Raw genomic sequence first — 23278 nt, 5'->3', positions numbered from 1 at the left:
CAGAAGAACGTAATGTAAACAGAGTCGTTATTGGAGAAACATTTCAACGCTGGAGAGCAATGAAGGAACAGAGAGGTGTCAAGACAGACGCGCAGTTCGCAAAATTCTTCCCGACAGGTAACAGTGATTATTCTTTCTTTGGGGAATAATTATTATTGTACTGTTATTCAAGTATATTGACGTTGTTCTTGTACTGTAGTTGTAAGGCAGTGACCAGTCTGCTACATGCTAGTTGAAATGGGAGTAGCGTTGACTGTTCTAACGTTTTAACGTCTTATTTGTTTATTATCATCATTTCACATAATGAATCCACTGATGCGAGTCACGCGACACAGCATATGCCGGTGTTAAACAAACACTCGTGTTCAAATATTTGTGCACGAGTTTTGGAAGGCGTTCCCTAGAAATGAGCTGTGAAGGAGGAAGGCTGTTCTTACGCATGCGCTCATTTAAAAAACTCAGTAACCGTTTTTGATTTCTCAGTCGGCGAAAACATCCTCTTTTGCGCCTTTAATTGTTTCAAAGCAGCTTTACATGAATAAAAGCAGGAGAAAACACAGAAAAATTGGTGGACAACTAAAGTTGCAGAGTACATTGGCTAAGATTAAACTGTACTAGCGAGCTGGAAAGAGAAACAAAATCCTATTAGCGTAGTGGCCGTTCACATGTAACGCAAGTGTCATAGAGTATAAGGGTTGAATATCTACTCAGTTCCAGACAGACGATCTACTGGGGAATAAATACATTTCCCAGATTAATTATGTGAATGCTTTACTAAAGAGTTATGTCTTTAGACTTAAATTGATCTACTGTGTCTGATTCTCAAACATTGTTGGGTAAATCATTCCAGAGCTTAGTGGCTAAGTAGGAAAAGGATCTACCACCTTTAGATACTTTTGATACTCTATGGATAATTAAGTTACCAGAATTTTGCGTAGTACGTGATGGATTGTATTCTGAAAGTTACGTAGTTGCTAGGCCATTTAACTCATTCCCTGCCATACTTATTTTATTAAGCATTTTTTGTGATTTTCACTTTAAATATGTAAACATACAAATATATCAAATGAATGCCTGGACTGAACTTAACTTCCAGTCTCTGTTTGTTTAATGGTCTGACTAGTGGCTAAACTGAACTCTGGAACAAATACCTTGTCAAAAATAACAAATGTTTTGATTTCCTTGAGACAAGGGGAGACGGTGATCACAGAACACTGCTATGTAAAAATTTGGTAGGTTTAGCAGCCGATCTGTAGTTAAGATTGCATACATTATATAGTAAACATTTTGTATAGTATTGTAGCTCAGTGTAGTTTTTGATACTACGCTGCTATTAAACAATCATTATTTTTATTATAATCATCAGCTACAATGACCCTAAAATAAATGAAAACAGATGTATAGTATATAGTATATAAAAATGTATAGTATGAGACGAGTCTACTTTTTGAAAAAAATTAAGATAAAACAAAGCTGCACATCTCACATTTTAAGAAAATAAGGAATAGGTTTTTCTCTTTAGATTAGACAAGAATAAACCAAACTGTTGACTAGCATAAATGGGAGAGCAAAATGTGCAGGGCCTTTTTCGGATCCCCAAAGTATTCCCATACTGTAAATTGTAACTTTTTTTGGCGGAGGATTTAGATAAGAATTTGTAGCCTCTGGCTTTGACATGTTTTCTCAGCTGTACATGTATGAATGGAGTCTAAACAGCCACGTGGAATGAAGTTGAATATGCGCAGCAGTGCATTTTCCTCACCAAAACCGTGGATAAGCAAATGTTCATGGCATGATAATTGTTCATGGTAATATCATGGTAAACCATCATACTGGTAACAACCCTAATGCAGAGAGCATATGGCGTATTTTTTAGATATTTCTAAGATGGAAGAATGCTGTGCGGCAGACGTTGGAGATATGACTATCGAAAAATAGATTGCTGTCGAACATCACACCTAGGTTCTTGTTAAGGGTTGAAATGGGCATTGTGAAATCTGTTGTGTCTTGTGACAAAGTCTCCTGGTTCAATTTTGTCCCATTTCAGAGAAATGTGTGTGCCAAAATTGCAGTAACGTGTTTGACTGGCTGGTGTAAATTTTCTAAGTTTCAGTGTTTGCATAGTTACTGCACTTAGCCTTTGTAGGGCAGTATGGGCAACTTGTAATCTGACATATTTTGTTTGGAGCAATTTGGTTTAATAATAAGTATATCTGTCTTATTGTAGTTCAGCATAAGGAAGTTCTTTGCTATCCAGTCACTGATATCACTAATACAGCCTGTTAGCTTAGAAAACTGGTGGGGTTTGCTAGGATTTGAGGAGATGTAAAGCTGTAAACCCTACTCATGTTATGTTTCCTAATGTCTCCTAGAGGTAACATATATAACGAGAAAAGGATAGTGTCTATACCATATTTAACTTGAGAGTGACATGACTTTTCCAAAGTGATAGCGGTTGGTTAAATACCAGGCGAACGCCTGACCACTGATGCCAACATAGTTTTCTAGTCTATTGACTAAATCTATTGTGTCAAAGGCTGGTTGAGGTGCATCTTTTTAATGAGCGTTCTAATAACTGCCAGCTTGAAGAATGTTGGAATGTATCCTAGTTTTAGCGATGAGTAAATGATATTTAGTACCAGGTCTGACCCTACATGGAATTTCAGTAATTTTGTGGGAACAGGGTCTAACATACACGATGATGATTTGGATGATCTTTTATTTTGAGAGCTCTTTTGTAGTAGCTTTAAATGACTCAAGTTGTTTATGTGGTAATCTAGTGTTCAGTGTACTGGGTTAAATGGTGGTTGCTTGCATAGCTTTGATATTTTCCCTAATAACCACAATTTTGTTAGTGAAGAAGTTCATGAAGTCGTTACTACTGGGTTGGAGTTTAGTATCTGTTTCTGTTCCGTTCTTTTTTTGTTTTTGTTTTGTTTCTGCCAGTGTTGAGTACCTTGAGCAGTGGCGGCTTTTGCCAAATTGTTTGGGGGGGGGGGGTTGTGCAACAAACTTTAAATTTTACATTCAGATAACTGAATGTATAAAAAACACTTTTGCCAGATAACAGGAAAAACAAAGGAAGCAGGCAGACAGATTGGGGCTGTGACAATACTCTCCCCTCCCGGAAGGTGTGACCTCGCACCAAAAACGAACAGAGTAACTTCTGGGAGGGAGGTGTGCATCCTGGAGGATGGGAGGATAGACAGAATAGGAACCTCCAGGACAGTGCACATGGCACACAGAATCAGGGATGGGCAGCCTTCACCGGAAGCCAGAGAGGTGCAGGCAGTTCAGGGGTCCAAGGCAGTGCAGCCCACACCGGGAGCCATGGTGGTGTCGGCCTAGCAGGAAGCCAAAGAGGACCCAGCCAAGCAGAAAGCCACTGAGGAGCCAGAAAAACTGGAAGCCATGTCTGTCTCGTTTACATAGAACAAATCTTGTGGTTTGAGACTCTTTGGTTCTTTGGAGATATTATACATGCACAAACAGCTACATAACCCACATACTGAAGAAGGAAATGTAAATTAAATTGTTTTACCCTTTATTGCAAACATCTTATAGATTGTGCTTTTAATGCCATTATATTCTACACAAGAAACCAAATAGATAGTATCATTGTAATATTATACAAAACATATTTTGCTTAGTTATGAAAATTTTATTAATTTCTCTTTTATTAAATTGGTTTTTAAATGTGTAAATAATGTTGTTTCAGACATTATATGCCAATTACTATCAAAACAGAGTAGTAAGGGGATCACTACAAGAGATGCAACTTATAAGAATGGCAGAGTACCAAAGAAAAAAACAAAATTTGCACAGGCCACATTTTCAGTTTAAAGTACACTGCTTTGGAACACCCTGCCAACTGAAATGCAAACAAGGTTGAACATTTTTCAAAGAAATTTTAAAAAAATGGTTCAAACAAAAGCAGGTTTGTGAACACCGATGGTCGTACACAGTCTCAGTTTTTTTTTTGGTTTTTTTTGTGTGATTATTGCTTTACTGTTAACCAGGGACTGGGGTTGCAAATTAGACTTTGTCTAGAAGCCTATAAGTGGAGCATCGGCCGCTTGAAATTGTAGCTATGTTATACTGCATTGTGCTTGTTAAATAAACTAATAAATAAAAAAATAAAATCTGGACTGGTCATGAGTGGGCCACATGGAACACCACACACCTTTTTGAGCTGATTGTGAAGGAATATCCTGTGAGGCTTCTGTTTTGTTGTGTTGTTTTGAAGTTTTTTCTTATTTGTCCGGTGTGTTTGTAGTGTTTTTATTTTAGCTCACAGATCACAGTGTCCTGATTCTGTGAAAATCTGTGCAATCTATGTGGAATTTGCAGGTATTGCTTGTATGCCTAGCCATAGGCCTTTAAACTTTGTGTTAAACAATGAGATTTGTTTGTCAAAAACTTAACTCCCACAAGCTTTATTCAGTCCTCATTACTTAACTATGTTTATTGGCTGGACTCATTCTCAGGGGCCCTTTGTGTTTTTGTTGCTAAAACAAGGGTCAAACTCACTGTTTGCTCTGCCTATAAACATGCCAAATAGCACTCATGGGGCACAGACTTAGGAACAGAAAGAACCGAGAGAAATAGCTGACGCCACCATGGGCCCAATTATCTTACTGGACATTTGTGTTAATTAAACTATGATTACAGATCATTACAAGTCATATCATACCTGTCTTCTGATGTTGTTTTTTATGTCTTTTTTATTTACCTTTTATTGCACTGTATTTGACTTCTGACTTTAAAATCTTCACTGTATCAACAATAGATACGTAGGTATAATTTAGGGAAGGGAGTTCAACGAAGGGATGGGGTATTAGCCAGGTTGGTCCGGGTCTAATGCAGGAGGCCACGAGATTCAAAGTGAAAGAAGGGGGTTGATCTGGATGTAAGGATGAGGGTTGAGAAGGGTGAAAGGATGAGAAGGCCCATACTTTACTTTACTTTGAGCTTTACTTTCTACAAAATGTATTTTGCACATATTTAAAACAGATATTTTGTTTGTCGTATGGAGGGGTGAGGTGGGGATGAGATCAGCCCCAACAGAACGTTGCAAAACGTTTTTTTTTTTTTTAACATAAACAGTGCCTGAATCTGAAACTGCATACTCCCATACTATATAGTAGGCAAAAAGTAGTAGGCGAATGAATAGTATGTCCGAAACCTCAGTACACTCTCAGAAATAAAGCTACAAAAGTTGTCACTGGGACAGCACCCTTTCAAAAAGGTACACCTTTTTACCCAAAAAGTGAATATTAGTACTTCAAAGGTACATATTGGTAGTTTAAAGATACATATTTGTACCTAAATGGTATATATTAGGACCTTTTTAAAGGGCACTGCCAGACAAGAGAGAACATTCAATCCTTATTGAAAAAGATTAAGAGTGTGTTGAAACTTTTTGCCTGTCATATAGTGCAGAGCCATAATCTCAAAAAACCAACTGGTTACAACAAAGACTGCTACAATGGTTTCATGTTCTACAACAGAGGATTCATCTAACGCCGGATTTCCACCGACTGCGGAGCGGCTGCAGATCTGCTCCGCTGCGTTACGGCTCCGCACTCGGCCGTCCGTCAATACCCACCAGTTCCGTATTGGTTGCAGAGCGGCTGCGTGCTGAAGTGACGAGGACCCATGAGGTCTCGCAAATTCACGTGATGATCGCGCGATACCTAGTTCTGTCTCCGCCAATTATGACTTGAATTATGACGTTTTAACAAACCAGCCCAGATCACAACACGAGATCTCGCGTAGACAGAGCAGTACATCATATCCATCCAAAATTCAAAAAATAAGAAAGCTGCTAAAACCATTTATTTATGCTCTATCTTTAATGTATTTATTATACCATATACTTTATCATGTAACTACCCCTAGCTCTGTTCTTGTCTATTATTTGTTGTTTCTGTATTAATGACTTTGTAATGTTTGTATTGCAAAGATTTAACAAAGGAAAAAAACACGAGATCTCGCGAATTCAGGTATGATCACGCAATAAAGTCATGGCTCCGCCCTGCGGAGCTGTCCGGCATCCGTCAAAAATAGAAGCTCTGCGTATTTGTGCCGGAGGGCTGCGGATGGCCGGAGCTGTGACGGATTCGGAGCACAGTCAGTGGAAATACACACATTGACTTGAATGGAAACCGATTGACTCCGCCGCCGTTCCGCAACGGATCCGCAGCCGTTCCGCAGTCGGTGGAAATCCGGGGTTATAATCCTCTTTGCCCAGTTAAAATGTTCATAAAGTTGATCACAAAATGCCAACCTGAGTTCCAGAAAAGGTGTCATATCTGTATCTCCATCTGGAGTGCCACCCCCCACCACAGGAGGGAGCCATCTCCTGAGTTTTGACTTCTGGGTTACATCACTTACCTGATCTGCATTAGGCTATGTCCACACGAAGCCGGTGCATTCCCTATCCGATCATTTTTTTCCATTGGTCTAAAAAATAATCTGTAAACACGAAACCACTGAAACCGACTGAAAGCGGTGTAGTATATATGCCGGACCAGTATGGGGCGCTGTAATTCTGCCACAGATATACACTATACACGGAGAAGAAGACTTTGAGCATGCGCATAACCAACATATGGTGTCGTCCATTATCGCTTGTTGGTCACCACAATTGCATAGAAGCAATAGATTTTGCTGTAATAAAGCTAGTAGGCTTTAGTAGCTTCTGTAGCACGAACACAATCACGTAGTCCGCCGTTATTGTTGTTGCTGTTACGTGTGACGCTTCCGACACGTGATGTGATGACGTTTTCGCTTCACAAAATATACGGATTGGCTGTACAGACGAAACCGCAAGGATGTCGGTTTCAGATTTATCCACTTTTGGACCTGGTTTCAAAAAATAGCGGATTCAGTCTCCCAAAATGCCGGATCCGTGTGGATGAAACGCCAATACGATAACAAATTTATACGTATACAGTGATACGCGTCTCTGTGTGGACAGCCCCTTAGGCTCTTCATTTGTGCTATAGAGGGTTGACGTCACTTTTCCACGTGGCCACACAAGAGCTCAACAAAATGGCTGATTTTCATAGGGGCTGCTGCGAAAATGCCAGTAAAACTGACTATTATCAGCTTAAATTAAATTTAGACTTGATGGCAGAGGTGGACAATACTTAGTTACATTAGTTACATTTTCCAAGCATCTTTGCTTAATTGGGATGTTTGTATTGGGAAAAACATTACTTCACTACATTCTAAAGCATACAATCATACTGTGTATTCTTTAATATTGCATATTAAAATTTATTTAACACCCAATTACATTAAAATTGTGTACTTTTACTTGAGTAAAATTACGTTAATGTCCTTAAATATTAAATGTAAAACATAAACTTGGGTAACACTTTATTTCGATAGTCCACTTTAGACATTTTACTAATTATAAGTAACTTTGCAACTACTTATCAACTACCAATCTTTAGAGATTTAGTAAACTGTCTGCTTAATATCTACTAACACTTTATTGTGATGATATATCAACATACTTTCAACTGACTATAAGTATCTTTGCATGTGCATGTCTACTCATTCCATTAACCCAAACCTCTTCCCTAACCCCAACCCCTACAGTCTACTAATACTCTGATGACAGTTAGTTGACATATAAGTGCAAATTATTGAAAGTTAGTTGACATGTAGTTGCAAAGTTATTTATAGTTAGTAGAATGTCTAAAGTGGACTATCAAAATAAAGTGTAACCTAAACTTGAAATGTAATAGAGTAAAAATTATTATAATATGCTTTGGAATGTATGTTTTCCAAAGAAAAACATGGATAAAATACAAATACTTGAAAAATATGTTTAAGTAGAAAGTAAAACCTCTGCTTGATAGTGACCCTAGCAACTGGTCAACCCACCTGTGGTCTGTGGATGTTGGAATGAACGATCAATTTACTTCTTCTTTCTGTGTTTCTTGGCAGTCTGTAAAACAATAGCTCTGAATTTTTGTCAATCTGTTAGTACAGTGTATCGTACAACAGCTTTTTCCCATTTCGACACTTTTCGACAGCTTTTTCCTGTGTTTACGTCGTTGTCACACTGTACTCAAATGCTGCTGCTGCTGCATCCCCATAATCTTTAGGCTTTTCACTCAAAGTCTTACACTGAAGACCAAGACAAAAGTTTATTGCCTTCCAGAAATTTTTGTTCATTAAATTTATATAAACATAAAATATTTAAAATGAATGAACAGGGTAGGAATCTTCCGAAATACCTAAGTATGAACAAAAAGCTGAGATTATTGCACTTTTGTTAGAGATCAGATTCAAAACGATGATCAACACATACACAGAGTATTTACTTCTTTTGGATCCGTATAGTGTTTTATAAGGAGGGTAAGACCTTGTAAGGGTTTTGTCTCGTGTTCTGTTGTGTTTTGTACTTTTTTGCCTGTTCTGTTCCGGCTTTTATTTTGAAATATCATCATGCCATGCTTCATTTCCTACTTCCTGTTTGTCTATTATAAACCCACTTCCTTTGGATAATATTACAGATGATTATTACTTAGTATGTCCAGCTTGTTTACTTAGCCTGCCTACCCTGACCATTTGCCTGATATTGGATTACGTTTTGGATTGCCCCTTGTGGATGTGTTTGCTTGCCCTTTTGGGATATACTTAATAAACCTCTTTAGCACATGGATTCTACTCTCCTTCGCTTTCTTTAAGGCACACCCACGTTACAGACCTACAGTACTGCATAACAGTGGAAATATGGATTGGTGTAAAAACTTGTCTTTGCCAGATAACTCGTCATCAATGGCGGCGAAAGAGTTTATTAAAGCAACACTATGTAGTTTCCATGTAAAAATGACTTACAGCTTCCCCATGTGGTTGAAAAGTGCAACAGTGCCTGATATCAGACACTCTTTTGCAGGCAGGGGGAGGGGCGGGGCTGTGTTTCCTACCCTCCACCGCCACTTTCAGAGTGTGCTTGTAGCAGCTAGGAGGCTGCTCAGGTTGCAGCAACAGTACAATTTGTCCAGTTAAAAGTTGTTCTATCACTGGAATAATTTTAGAGACATTATTTAAAGGTAAAAAAACTACATAGTGTTGCTTTAAATGGTTTCATGTTTCATACTGCATCCTCTGAAACTCTCATGACACCACTGATCATAAAGATCAGGGCCTGAAGTTAACTTTTTTGACCACCAGCCACTGTGGCAGGTGGATTTAGAAATCCACCTGCCACAGAGACTTTTTACCAGCCAGTTTTTTTTTGCCCGAATAGTGAATTATAACACTGTCTTTATTGTATGAATTAAATATAATTTTTTTTCAGAGCTACAAATGTGAATTTCTCTTTGTCTTAGGTTGTTTGATTAACATTAATGACACAGACTTAAGTAGGTTAATTGAGGTTACTGTCTCTTTAAGACCAGCACAGACTGGTTTTTGACACTCTATACATACACTTAAGACATAAAGAAATGTTTTATTAGAAAATGAATACTGTTGAGATCATTTTGTTTATATGTGCCCTGTCAAGAGCAGAAAAATTTTATGTACGCATGCTTTTAGGAACGCGTCTCTCCGATGTGCCCTTTTGAGTTCCCTTATACCCGCGCACGCACACAGAGACAGCGGGGGCGCAAACTGCGCACATAAACGCCGCACATACGTTGTTTTTCATTACTATATTCGCAAAATGTATGTTAATGTACTACAGTATAAGGCATAGTAGCGCAACTCTCTCTAAAGTTTACACATCAAGAGTTCTGATCCGTCACAGCAGCACTACACATCTGTGCAACTGTGATTGTACAGTAGCATACGTCAGCATTGCATTCTCATCCCATCTCACCAACAATTTAATACTTACTCGCACATCCAAACGTAGTCAGGAAAGTGCCTCATCTTCTTTCCAATCGCATGAACGTTGCGAAACAGCAGTCGCATCCTCTCAATGAATCACTCAATTTGCATCGGTAAAATGCGCAGGTTGATAAGAAATGAGCGGGTGCCGGTTACGAGTCATCCAAAAATATTTTATTGATATTCAGGCCGCGGTCAGTCGGTCGAGTTTAAAAACTATTTTGAACAATTGCGGGCGGGGCGGGTTAGTTGAAAATGTCGGTCGGGAGTGGGTTGTTTATACAATGACCCGCACACCACTGATTCGCATTGGCTACCCGCCAATGTGGCTGGTAGATTGACAGTGTTACCCGCCAATTGCAAAATCCACCCGCATTTGGCGCGTGGTCGGGTGTTAATTTCATGCCCTGATAAAGATATTATGAAAATATTAGAGATATATTAAATAGATATTAGAGAAAATTCAAATAATACCAAAAGAACGTTTCGTGTAGGTGTGCAGTAGTGTCACCTGTTTTTAAAATATTAAAGTGCGTGTTGCAGGTTAACCACCACTGTCGATTAATGAGTACATAAATCACTCAAGATATGTGTATAATTTTTAAAATGTCTCAAAAATGGTCTTAAAGACCACTTTTTTTACGTTTTTGGTATTAACGGTTATTTTAACGCAATTCTGCGATGACGTCACGTTGGGGAGAAGTGGAGAAAGACTCAGCCAGAGCCATAGAGATAGATGAGACATTTATTGCTGTTTAATACTTACGTATATAATTTGGAAATCATATATACATCGTAGGAAATATATAATGTTTTATACTGCAAAGTTACCATGCTAATTATTATTTATGATATATGTGGAGATAAATAAAACTTCGCAAATCTGCTGATTTGATCCATTCATGTCCTGACCACCAGGCTAGAGATTTTTAAACATCCTTAATCCACACTTACTAGTCTATCAAATAATATCTCAAATATATTGTTTTGTGAAATAAAAGGATGCTTTGTTATATTGTTTATGTGATTATAACGAATCACACGATCATTTTATACGCAGCAGCAGTCAGCAGCTGCAGCACACTCGGATCCGACCGCATACATACTGTAATAAACAGGCGTTCGGCGGCTTTTTACATCACGACAGACTATGCCATTTGAGGAGGAACCGCTCATTGATCACCGTATTTTTATAAATCCTGTACATGTTTGGACCCGCCGAACAGGTTGAGCACTTTCATATACTTTGTTGAGCAGAGAGGCTGCACTTTGACCAGCGGGCTGCGGGAACCGGCGCACATCACGCCGCCAGACGGTGTTGTTAACTCGAAACGTATAACTATTATCAGATCGACCCACCGGGAAAGTCCCGACTCTCTCGATTGCCATTCCGCTACTGGCTGTAAGAAAGTGAGTGCGTTTGGGTCGCTGGTCCCCGCGAACAGATGTGACGTGCTTCACTCACCTTCCAGGATTAGAGACATGCTGCCAAAACCGTTTGTGCTGAAGATCGCATAAAAGTTACACCCACTTCAGGCAGGATCAAGGACCCCCTCAAGCCAGCATGCACGAGTATGTTAATTGTTTGTTTACTTTCTACACGAAGATAATATGTAGCAATGCTGACATCGCGGGCACGCGCGTCGAATTTCTGGGTCGAAGAATCTGTTTCAGCCCACGCAGTACTTTTAAATGTGTGTCATGCAATATCCACTTCTCGCCGCAAGGTTGTAGTATGTTTTTACTAAATACGACAATTAATAGGTCAAGTCCGACCACCGGAAGCGTTTGATATTTTTAACTTTCAACTCGGAGGTGTTTTTAATTCACAGCAACTGTTTAAACATTTGTGTCAGTTTCAACCGGGCGGTGTGCTTCCACTAAGCTCTGGTCTCTAATGAAAGGTAGATGGACCCAAATAAATATCTTTTATCTTGGTCCTGAAACATTTTACTCTGAGTCTATGGTGGAGAAGGTATTTAAATAAACCGCGGAAATTTCGTAGTCGCGTATCTATAAATAGACTACAGTGAACGTTCTGTCAGAACGTCCACTGCAGGTATCGTTCTAAAAACCATGGTTCCGATGCACATTCCAACTAAAGTTTGATGCCCATTCCAACTAAAACAGTAAATGTTTATAACTTATTTTGAAAGTACTAACAAAATTCTACCTTCTGTTAAAATTTCATGCAAATATCTGATAAAATGAGAAAGTTACAAGCAAAAACTTGTGAATAAGCAGCATTTCGGTCACACACATTCCATAGACATCCATATATAACTTTTTCCCCTGATTTCTAATATTAAAAATATCATATCTTTCTCAATACTCAATAGACTTTTACAATCCTTGTTTCTTTGCAAATGGGAATGTCTGCTCTGTCTAGTCATGTGATAAATTTAGAGTTTTGGGGTTTTTGAAAATTTTGTCATCATACCTATAATATGCTAACGTTATGCTATCTGGCTGTCTGCCTATCTCTCTGTACTATATCCATCTGTCTGTCTATCTATCTATCTATCTATCTATCTATCTATCTATCTATCTATCTATCTATCTATCTATCTATCTATCTATCTATCTATCTATCTATGTAAATAATCTGCGCTATCAGAACTGTACTTTACTCGTCTTTCTATAGTCATTCTCAATGCTCTCAAGGCTGCTTTGGTAAATTCTCTCCCCAGCGTGACGTCATACAGTGCGTTGTGGGGGAAAGGAGAATCATTGCAAACCGCTGTACTTTTTCATACTTTTTCGGGTTTTGTGATACTCAACAACATAAAATACAATGGATAACAGTTTAAATGTTTATTAGTAACAAGCAAATTGCACAAATTCGTTGAAAAATTTTACCTGCAAAACGCCCTTTAAAGACATGATTAAATAAAGGCTTTTATTTTTTTCACTAATATTCGAGTGCCTTGGATTTTTATTAACTTCTAACATGGCTAAGATGTTAACTTTAGCCCAATCCCTAGCTGAAAACAATGGGCCAGGTTTTCGCCTGGAAGGCTCTATAGAAATCTGGCACCCTATTGAACGATGTTAAACTGAGAGAGCGTGCCATTCACAAGCACCAGAATGAACAAGTTCACAGTAACGTTCATCAGGCAGTAATACAGTACGTTCAGTTCACCCTAAATATGAACGAGTTCATGAACTTTCGTTAAATGAACTCGTTCAGGCACAACACTGGCTCCATCACATATCTTCATCTTGCAGGCCTTGCATACTGCTGTGCATTTAACTGAGCATAAATAAACTATACTTCGGGCTTAAGAAGCGTCTGCTTAAAACTTAACTGTAGGCCATATTAAGCTAATTGTACAAATGACCTATGGGGTCTTTTTTTTGGAAGACAGTCTTATTTTTGTAATAAAAACAAACATATGAAGTAGGAAAACATAAGGAAAATCAGTTTAACCTCCAAAAATCTGAGATTTGGTTTGTCTTTTTTCAAATTTCTACCAGCTATTTTGGGGTTAGGAAGAACCAATAAATATAATAACCAAATATTTTTCTTAGAACATGAAGCAGTGTAATTGTCCATGTTTGTGTACAGCAGGTTCCAGCTAAACAGAATTAAGTATTATGTTCCAAAACAACAAAAATATTTGGTGTCTACGTTTGTGGACATTCAGGTCTTATTAAGCCAAAACATATTTAAACTACGGTAATTAAAAAGCTCAAACAAGACAAATAGGCATTTGGCTTAATTATTTATAAATATAATACATATTTATATCAAATTTATTTTAAAAGTATTATTAAAATATTAAACACCTGTCAAGATTACTAACAGTACTTGGATGAGGCTGTGTCTCAGGCAGTTGGGAAAAACAAAACCTCTCTTAGGGTGCCAAATTCTCCAGTAGGTGCCCTTTGCAGAACCATATTCCATAGGTGATTATTAAAAAAGTCGTCATTACTGAACTTTGTTTTGGCTAGACCCATCTCAAGGGCCCATTAGATTTTCATAGCTAAGGGTCAAACCTGTATACTTTGCCAGTAAACACAGCAAATAGTACCCAAGGGGCACAGACTTAAGATCAGACTGGACCGAGAGACACAGCTGATATCACCAAGGGTGCAATTATATTATTGTACAGTATATTTGTGTTAATATGACTTTGACCACCGGCATGATACTTGTCTATGGCAAATTACGTCATGCCTTCACTGTACATTTTCATAAAAGGGCACAATAGGTCAAGGGAAATGAGAAAACTCACAAATGAAAATTTCAATCTGCATTGGTAAATCAGATCCTGCTTGCCATTTTAGATTTTCCAAGGCTGTGTTTGTTGTCTAATAAGGCTTTAGTGAGTGTTACTTCTTTCAAGAGCGAGAGGGTCAGGCCACAGTAAGACATTTAGTCAGACAGTCGGTACACCAGATTTTCATTTTAGGGGGCCTCAGCCTATAAATAAAAGAAAAATGTATTAAATTTATTGTACATTTATATGCATTTGGCAGATGCTTTTATACAAAGCAACTTACAGTGCATTGCAATGTATACATTTTTATCAGTAAGTGTGTTCCCTGGGTCCATATAGTTCAATGCCTTACCACTGAGCTATACCAGAGCACAATCATTCCATTTCAAATTACCCATGACTTGGTCACAAACTCGCATCAAAACCCAGAATTTGACAATTCTAATGGTGCTAGGTGTCAGTTTGTGTGCATCAGGTGTTCTTATGTTATCTATACCCTCTGATCTACACACTGTATATTCCATTCCCCTTACCCCTACCCCATTCCCTAACCTCAAGCATCACAGAAACCCTTCTCCTACTTCACATTTTCAAGAAACATCATTTTGTTCACAAAAATACTGGTATTCCTATCTTTGTGGGGACAATTGGTCCCCACAACGTGATAATTACCAGGTACACACACACACACACACACACACACACACACACACACACACACACACACACATGTTGGTGTATGTGGTTTACGGGGACATCTCCATAGACGCAATGCATTTTATACTGCCATATATGATGCTAGGGTCTAGCCATATGATGCTACAAGATGTTAAAAACGCTATGCTGATAATAGACAAACAGGAGAAATTACTGCACCGTCAGGGTTTTCTTATCCAGATGGCGCGGTCTTCGTTCATCGTCTGACATATTAGAAGCTATGTGTCTGTCATGTATTTGCACTGAAATGATTTTCAAAAAATATGGAACAAAGTGCGTTCCTTATCAGTTCAATACGGAACAAGAATTTTATGTGTCAAATGCGGGACGATTCCATAGTATACGGAACGGTTGGCAACCCTACACGTATTTGTCTAGTATACATTTTTGCATTCTGCTTTCTTTTTGTGGTGGTGGGGCCTGTTTGAGGAGGAAATCCAGGGCTGGTTTTACTCCCAGTCTGTCTCTGAATAGGCCTATATATGAACAGTTCCAAACCTAGAATTAGCAAAGGCTAGTGTACGGGGTTCATTGTCCATGAAAGGAAACAATGTGCAACCTGTTTCAAAAAAGCATGAATGAATTTCATGATTGCTTTAGTTCTGAATACGCTCACTCTGCTGCCACGGAGTTGCAGACTAAAGAGGTGGAGGAGCCGAGGTCTACCCCATCTGCCATTATCAGATGAAATTTAAAGAGGACTGAAGCGATCGCAAATCCGTTTACAGTTTACGGAGCTAACACAGCAAAATGTTTAGGGGGGCTGAGAAGAACTTTAAAAATCTAAAAATGGCCTTGTGACACCCATGCTGTACATAATCTGCATATCTTCATTAGAAAGATAATGTTTGAATATATATAAGATACATCAGTGTAAGATGAAAATCCTTACTTCCAAGATTAGTGGAAAAGTACTAAACTTATAACCTAACCTTACCAAATTGTTATTACCTCTAGATCTAAAATTACCCATGCAGGTAAAAATAGAGTATACTAAATAACGCTACTAAAAGTATACTTAAATACCAGCAAGTACATTTGAACTAAACAAAAGTGTAAAGTACAAAAAATATGTACTAAGTAAGGAATAATTGACAAAGGGCTGTTTAATTATTAGTTACACCTACTGTTACACCTTGGGTGTAGAATTTTTTTTTCAATAAATCAACGGCCCGGAGTCACTTGTTCTGGTTGTACTATGGTTACCACACCTCAAAACATCAATCATATTATATATTTAAAGGAATTCTGCCTGGTTTTGTTCTTAAATCGCTATTTTGAGTAGGTCTTCTGCATCTCATCCAGCAGCTCTTTTGCTTGATCCAAAACGTCATTTTAAAACTGGCAATGGAGGCTTGAGCCGTTAATACGTTCTAATGCAGTTATTAATGAAGTTATTAGAAAGAGAGCGAGAGTCACTGAGACACACAGAGAGAAAGAGAGAGAGATTGTGTGAACGAGGCTACCTCTGTGCGTCTCCAAACAGCGCTGTTATTGCATCAGAAAATCGTCTGTCATGTTGTTTGTGTTAGTCCGTTATTACAGTTAACTATGCGAAGTGGTATGGAACTGTAACGTGGTCAAGAGAGCTGCCTGGAACTACGTTCGCCATGTGTTTCCAAGAGAATAACTGCAAACCTCAGAACATTCACCAGCCATTCAACGGACCCGTAGTATAATTAAAGGCGCTCTAAGCGAATTGAAGCGTTTTAGACCATAAAACATTTTTTGTTACATACCGGAAACATCTCCTCACTATCTGCTTGCTGCCTGTCCGCTGATCAAACTGTAAAAAAACGCGATCTCTGTAGACAGCCCAGGCTTCACAAACGGCAATATCAACAAGTGGCCAAACCTAGCATCACAAAACAAAACAAAGTATTCCAGCCAATAAACGACAAAAAGGATTTGGGGGTGGGGGTTGGGCGTGTTCATGAAAGCACGGAAGGGAGGGGGAGGAGTTAGCTACGTTCCGTCTGTTTGAAAACAGTTCAAACGTCAACAATAACTAACGTCTCGCAGTTTCGCTTAGAGCCTTTAAAAGTATAGTTCTACTTCAAGCATTATTTCAGATCACTTGAAAAAGTATACTAAATACCACTAATACTTTAACTGTTTTTAGTGTATTTAAATTAATGGTGTCTCAAAATAGCAAAGTTGAGTACACTTAAGTTTATATGTTTTTGAATATTAAGTTGAACCTTTTTACATTTACAAAGCGTGCTGAAATAAAGTTTACAAACAACAAGAAAAATAGGAATCTGGTTTAGTGTGCAGTTACTGGAATTTGTTGTTATCTGAGGCCCTTTTCTCATGTGAAAAATGCTTTAAAACAAATTCCTATAATTGCACTAGGTTATTTTTACTAGTGTTAACTTGTGCATGCAGCTAAAAGTTACTTTACACAGTCTTGCCATTACTAGCTATTGAATTGTTATTAGTGTCATGATATATTGGAAAGGCCTTTATGGGAAGAAAACATGATTATTTTGCTTATGCAACTCTATTAAAAAATGTAAACTTTTATCAATTGTATATGTTTATTACTGTTGACTATGTCATAAACACATATATAAAGCAATATTGTCATCAGATTTTACACTGTGATTGCATTGTCATGTTATGTTTCATTTCATTACATTTTTGTACTAACAACCATTAAACAATACGTTCTTCAGTACATTTGTCAAATCTAAAATACCCATGGTTTACCATAATACATCATATCTACTCGATAAATGATGGCAACTGATTAGTAATATTATCAATGATGTATGTTAAAATAGTTTAGAGTCAGTTAAATGTAGTCTTTTTAAGATAATCATTCAATCAAGTAACTGTAAAAAGGTCCTATAAAAAATTCAGTTTTAGTTAACCAGATTAGGGCATTAAAAAAACCTATTCATGACAGTTGCAAATACTTTGTAATTACAAATATTACCTATTACGTACAGAATACCAATCTTATCTAGTAGTTGTTCTTTCTTAAACTATTTAAAAACATATAATACTTATCATACCATATACTGTAGCAAAAAGACATATAACAATCATGATTTAAAATAGACTACTAAAATAATACATCATTACTCAGCTAGAAAAAACAGCTAGCAATAAAGAATGATTATACTTTTAACAAATAATACAAATTGTGGGTTTGATTAATTTTTTTACTCTAATGTTAAATGAAACAAATGAATACCAAGTATTTTACATGTTACGTACAGTTGCACAGAATACTTTCCAGTGCAAGTTACTGTAAATAGGTAATGTAGCTCTTTCTCATTAATAATGTTGACAAACATTAGTTTTATGTATGGGTGATGTTTGAATGCATTATATTTGATAGATTAATTCATTTAGACGAGCCATTAATTCTTTTAAAAAGGTAAAACTTTTCCAGTTTTTATAAACTTCAGAAATGTTTGTCTTATTTCTTTTGTTCTCCATCCATAGATTAGTGGGTTAATACAACTTGGAACAAGTAAGTACATGATGCTTATAAATATACGTGTGCTTGAAGAAATATGATTACTTATTCTGTATAACAAAAATGCAATCAGGGCAGAAGACAAGCTAAGCGTCATAACAATCAGGTGAGTAATACATGTATTAATGGCCTTTAAATGACCCTTACCAGATTTAAACACTGAGACAAAAATCACAACATATGAAGCAGTAATGAGAATAAAATCTGTAGTGGGTATAAGAAAAGCAGACAAAAGACCTACAATGTTATTAATGGATATATCACCACATGCCAACTGAACCAATGCCATGTGTTCACATAAACAGTGATCGATTACATTTGTACAGTATGACAGTTTTCCAGCCAGAGAGACCATGGTTACTACCAGAAATGCATTTCTCATTACTGGCCCAACAACAAACTTAATAAAACTGCCAATTTCCATGTATTTATGATAGTAAAGAGGTTTGCATATTGCAAAATAACGGTCTAGTGCCATCCAGAAAAGCAAAGTTGAATGAAATGATCCAGCAAAATAAATGCAAAACATTTGTATCAAGCAACCATTTAACGATATCTCAGTCCAATAAAATAATAAGTTAAGTAGCATATTGGGTACAAAAACCATAGGCAATGTCAAGTCTGAAAAAGCCATAAAACCTATAAGTACATACATAGGTGAATGCAGAGACTGCTGGGATTTGATTAAATATATCAGAGTAGAATTCGCTAAGATAGACAATACAAACATCAGAAAGAAGGGGATGAATAACAAAGGCCTCCATTCTCCAAGGCTGTGGAAACCATTCAGTTTAAAGTCTGTATACGTAATATTATTTGCAGGGTGATCTGTCATGCTGAACAAAAAGGTTTAAAAGAGTTCTGTTGAAAGAAATAAAGTTCATACAAGTAAAAAAGGTATTGTTTTCTTCAGTATAAATTTACATAGTGAACACATTTGTTTTCTTAAGAAGTGTTTTTTTACACATTTCCAGAAGGTATCAAAAATATGTTTAAACAGTGACATAAAAATTAAATATATGGCTAATATTTATGCGCTTCTGAAGTTTACCTTAATTCTGAAGGGTCTGTTATATTGGGATGTAAATCTGAACAGAACAGTGCTGTGAAGAGAAAAGCTTTCTCTGAAAAGTCAGAAGTTCAATGAACTTGCATATAAGCATCAAATGCATACATAACAGGAGGATTAAAAGGTACAATGATAAACACCTAGACCATTAATATGTCCTACACATCAATGACACTATAATGTGATATGTTTCTCTTATCTCCCTGAGTCTCAGTCTTATGTGCTAGACTGAAATGAAAGTGTGACACACGTCATGGTTTCTAAATAAACCATATTCTGTTCCCATGAGTCTGTGCACTGCTCCCACTGAGTCTCCCTGCTCATCTGCATCATCAGGCCACAGCTACTACTAAGTTCTGGGATTTTTTACAGGCACAGACCAGACGTCATCAAAAATGCAATGCTTTCCTCAATTTTCTTTATAAAATAAGATCTAAAGGAAATAAAAAAATACTGTTACTGTATCAAATACTTTTTTAAAAACCGTTACGATATACAGTATGTTTCTTTTAACTGGTTTTATGAAATTTTTAATAGATTGATGTAATTTACCATTAAGTATTGACAGTATTATTTCAGTGGTCATGTGTCATGACCATTGTTGGGAAAGTTTACTTTCTACATGAACTAGGTCAAAGTTCAGTTCACAAATTTTAAAATAACCTAGTTCAGTTCATAGTTCATATTTCAAAATGTTGAACTAGTTCACAGTTCCAAAAATGAACAAATTTATAGTTCTTTTTTTCCCATATTATAAAAAAAAATCATTGCCATTGTAGCCCATATAGAATCACAGACAGCAATTATTTTATCAGTTTTAACACTGAAACTAAATGCGTCAGATTGCATCTTCATATCCAACTTTAAATCCTTATCCAACCAGGGTTTACATTAGCATTGACTGTCTTTTAATTTGTTTATTTGCTTGCACATACCTTGAAAGCCTAGCCGGGTGCTTCAAGGGGGTCGCAAACCGGGCAAGAAGCGCTGCGAGGCGTCGCGTGTAGGACAACTCGCATATCGCACACTGCACAGGCACATTAAATAGCGCAAGCTTAGTCAGAGTCTATTTCAAGATCCAGAATATGCGTAAGCAGCCTATGTTAATCGTTAACGATTTGGGACAAATATGATGTTATTTAATGTTAAACTATGTGAGAGTGATTTCAGCAGCGTCCAGAGTCAGTGTGCCATGCTGCTCTTTGTTTTGTTGACGCATGAAGCGGTGAAAGACTGGTGGTGTTGCCAGATTGGGTGTTTTATCCGCTACATATTAAGGCCTGTTTACAGTGTGTTTTAGTTGGGTTTTCACCTGGAAGAAATCTGGCACCCTATTCAACGACGTTAAACTGAGAGAGCGTGCCGTTCACAAACACCAGAATGAACAAGTTCACAGTAACGTTCATCAGGTAGTAATACAGTATGTTTAGTTTACGTTCACCCAAAATATAAATCTTTCGTTCAATTAACTTGTTCAGGCAATGGTCATGACTACACTGTCAGAAAAAAATTGAACCACATTGAACAACACGTTGGGCCCTATCTTGCACCCAGCGCAATTGACTTTGTCAGTGATGCATGTATCATTCGTATTTTGCACCGGCGCACAGCGGGTTTTTCCCTCCACAGGCGCACGTTGGCAAACTAGGGAATGAACTTGCGCTCCCTGGGCGGTTCAGTGCAAAAAAGGAGGCGTGTTGCGCCCCAAACCATCCCTGATGCTATTTTGCAGTTTCAAAAAACAATTGGGCCACTGACCAAAACAACTAGTCTAAAGTCAGTGGCGCGTTGCGCGTGGTTCTTTATGCTATTTTAAGGGCGCATGCTTGACCATAATGTATAGCGTGCACAACGCGCACACACTTTAATCTACACAGATGCAACAGTTATTTTTGCAAATCATAAATTGTTACAATAAAAAATATTAACACATGAGATAAGGGAAATCATAGTGGTGAGCATTGTGGTGATAGTATTTATTTATTTTGTGGCTGCGTTAAAAAATTCTAATGCAAATAACGTTTAAAATATTTTCATAAGTTTGTTGTGTGGCTGTATTACGTTTATTTTATGTAAATAATAATTAAAATGTTTTCATAAGAATCCTTAATGTATATGAACTTGATTTGTAAGTGTTCCCTTTCAGTCGGTCACTACGACGTCACGTCGTGACCGACGAATTGGGAACTCGCTTAGAGAGACCAATCTGCTTCGTACTCTACTAAAACGCCAATGAACTTGGCATTGAGATATTTGCATAATGCTGGCGCCGCCCCGCCAGGTGCGTATATAAGCCACAGGTGCAAATATGGAAATTAGCTTTTTTCGCTTCGAAAGCCGGCATTATCTGCTACTGAGAAGCTACTCTCTGCTCTTCTGGGAACGGTTGCTGAAGTTGATTGACAAGCAGTACTGACACAGCGGACGCTCGCAGTATTCCACTGCTCTGCATCTTTTTTGTTTTGAGTTTAGTGTGTGCGTTGCCTCTCCCTGTGCGCATCATCAGCTGAGCACCTAAGAGTGATTTCCCTAAAGAGTGATACGTGAGAGCTCTGTGTCTTTTTAAAGACAGCCACTCTCTCGTATATTCGGAGATCAGCGTCCTTTTCAGGATAGCTTTTCCTCCGTGCGATCTTGGATGCGAGAAGTACAGGGATTCCAGTGACGGTCACGAGCGCTGTCTTCGTGCTATGGCATCGAGCACTCCGAGGCTGCGTTCGTGGAGAGCTTTTGCTCTCTCTGTGAGAGCATAACCCTCTTGGATTGCGGAGACGACTGTCGTTTCTACGGGAACGGCGTCCGCGCCTTTGCAGTGCTGAACGCCGCCATGGTGCGGCTGTCAAGCGCTCGCAGGACGCTCTTCGCATCACTACGCTGAGTAGGACGGAGGATGCGTCCTTCACCTACCGGCCTTCTCATCCTCAGCCGGTTGAGGCTCCGGTGGAGACTGCAGAGTCGTGTTCTGCGATTTCTGCCGAATCCACTGGACCTCCTTCTGGTCCCGTCACTTCTACAGCATCAGAGGGGTGCCCATTTTTTCCCTCCGAGGCGGAGTCTTCCCGGAGATGGCGGCCGTGCCCGCTCGAGCGGCGGAAACGGTAGAGTTGGAGGGGTTAATTCCTCTCCGCCCGAACCGTCCCGCCCACATGATTGGTACTTCGGAGCTGCCCGGGCCTCTACGGTCCTCACCTCCTGTGCCTGCCTTTCCCGACGGCACGAAGAGCTGACGTGATTTGCGGCCGTCTCGGCCGTTCAGCTTCACCCCTCATCTCCCTCACTAACGGAGCCGCTAAGGGGGGATCCCTTCAGTTGAGCGGGGGGTTGCGATGCAGCTGCGTTCCTGGAGGGACCTCCCAACCCTTCCCTCCCGTGTTTGTATAGACAGTCGTCCGGTTACGGGCGCTGCCCATCAGGCATGCGGAGACGCGGCTTCAGCCCTGCACGCATTAACGTACTGCAGGTTCACCAAACGAGGCTTTAGAGATATACGAGGGAAGCCGCGACCTTCAGTCGTACGATGTCCACCACAGTGTTCAAGATCGCCACCCTTGGCTATGTCTGGCTTATATGACGGAACAACTTCATGAATGCTCCTGTCTCACAGACCGGCCTCTTCGGCGAGCCCGGGGAGTCGTATAGCTCCGCTGCGCAGACTGAGGCGATCTCCTAGGTCGTGCCCCGGCGGATGAGAGCTGCCCTGGTCCACCAACGCCGGCTCCTCAGTCTGCCTCTCGCCGTCCGCGTCCTGCGGCGGCCACCTCCGTTCCCCTCCTCGGACCCCATCTCGGCAGCGCAGGGGAACCGGTCGTCAGCAGCTCGCCCCGCCCGCTTAGCCGCTTCCCGTGAAAATCGGGAGTTTAAGTGGCCAGAGACGGGCGACCCGGAGTGGCAGAGGATCACTCTTCAGGAGACAGTGATTCGCTC

The 23278-nt window shown here is 38.9% G+C and overlaps 1 protein-coding gene across 1 annotated transcript; it reads right to left on the bottom strand.

Moving 5' to 3' along the window:
• Positions 1-18175: 18175 nt before the first annotated feature.
• LOC135720915 (olfactory receptor 52K1-like) lies at positions 18176-19120 on the bottom strand. The gene has a single exon (XM_065243020.2). The coding sequence runs from the start codon at positions 19118-19120 to the stop codon at positions 18176-18178; it is 945 nt and encodes a 314-aa protein (XP_065099092.2).
• Positions 19121-23278: the final 4158 nt, after the last annotated feature.

Source organism: Paramisgurnus dabryanus, chromosome 8, assembly GCF_030506205.2.
Source record: "Paramisgurnus dabryanus chromosome 8, PD_genome_1.1, whole genome shotgun sequence".
NCBI lineage: Eukaryota > Metazoa > Chordata > Actinopteri > Cypriniformes > Cobitidae > Paramisgurnus > Paramisgurnus dabryanus.
This window is presented reverse-complemented; position numbering and strand designations above follow the sequence as displayed.

Bases quoted from the DNA above. Each gene is read 5' to 3' on its own strand.
- LOC135720915 (XM_065243020.2), bottom strand. From the start codon at position 19,120: ATGACAGATCACCCTGCAAATAATATTACGTATACAGACTTTAAACTG.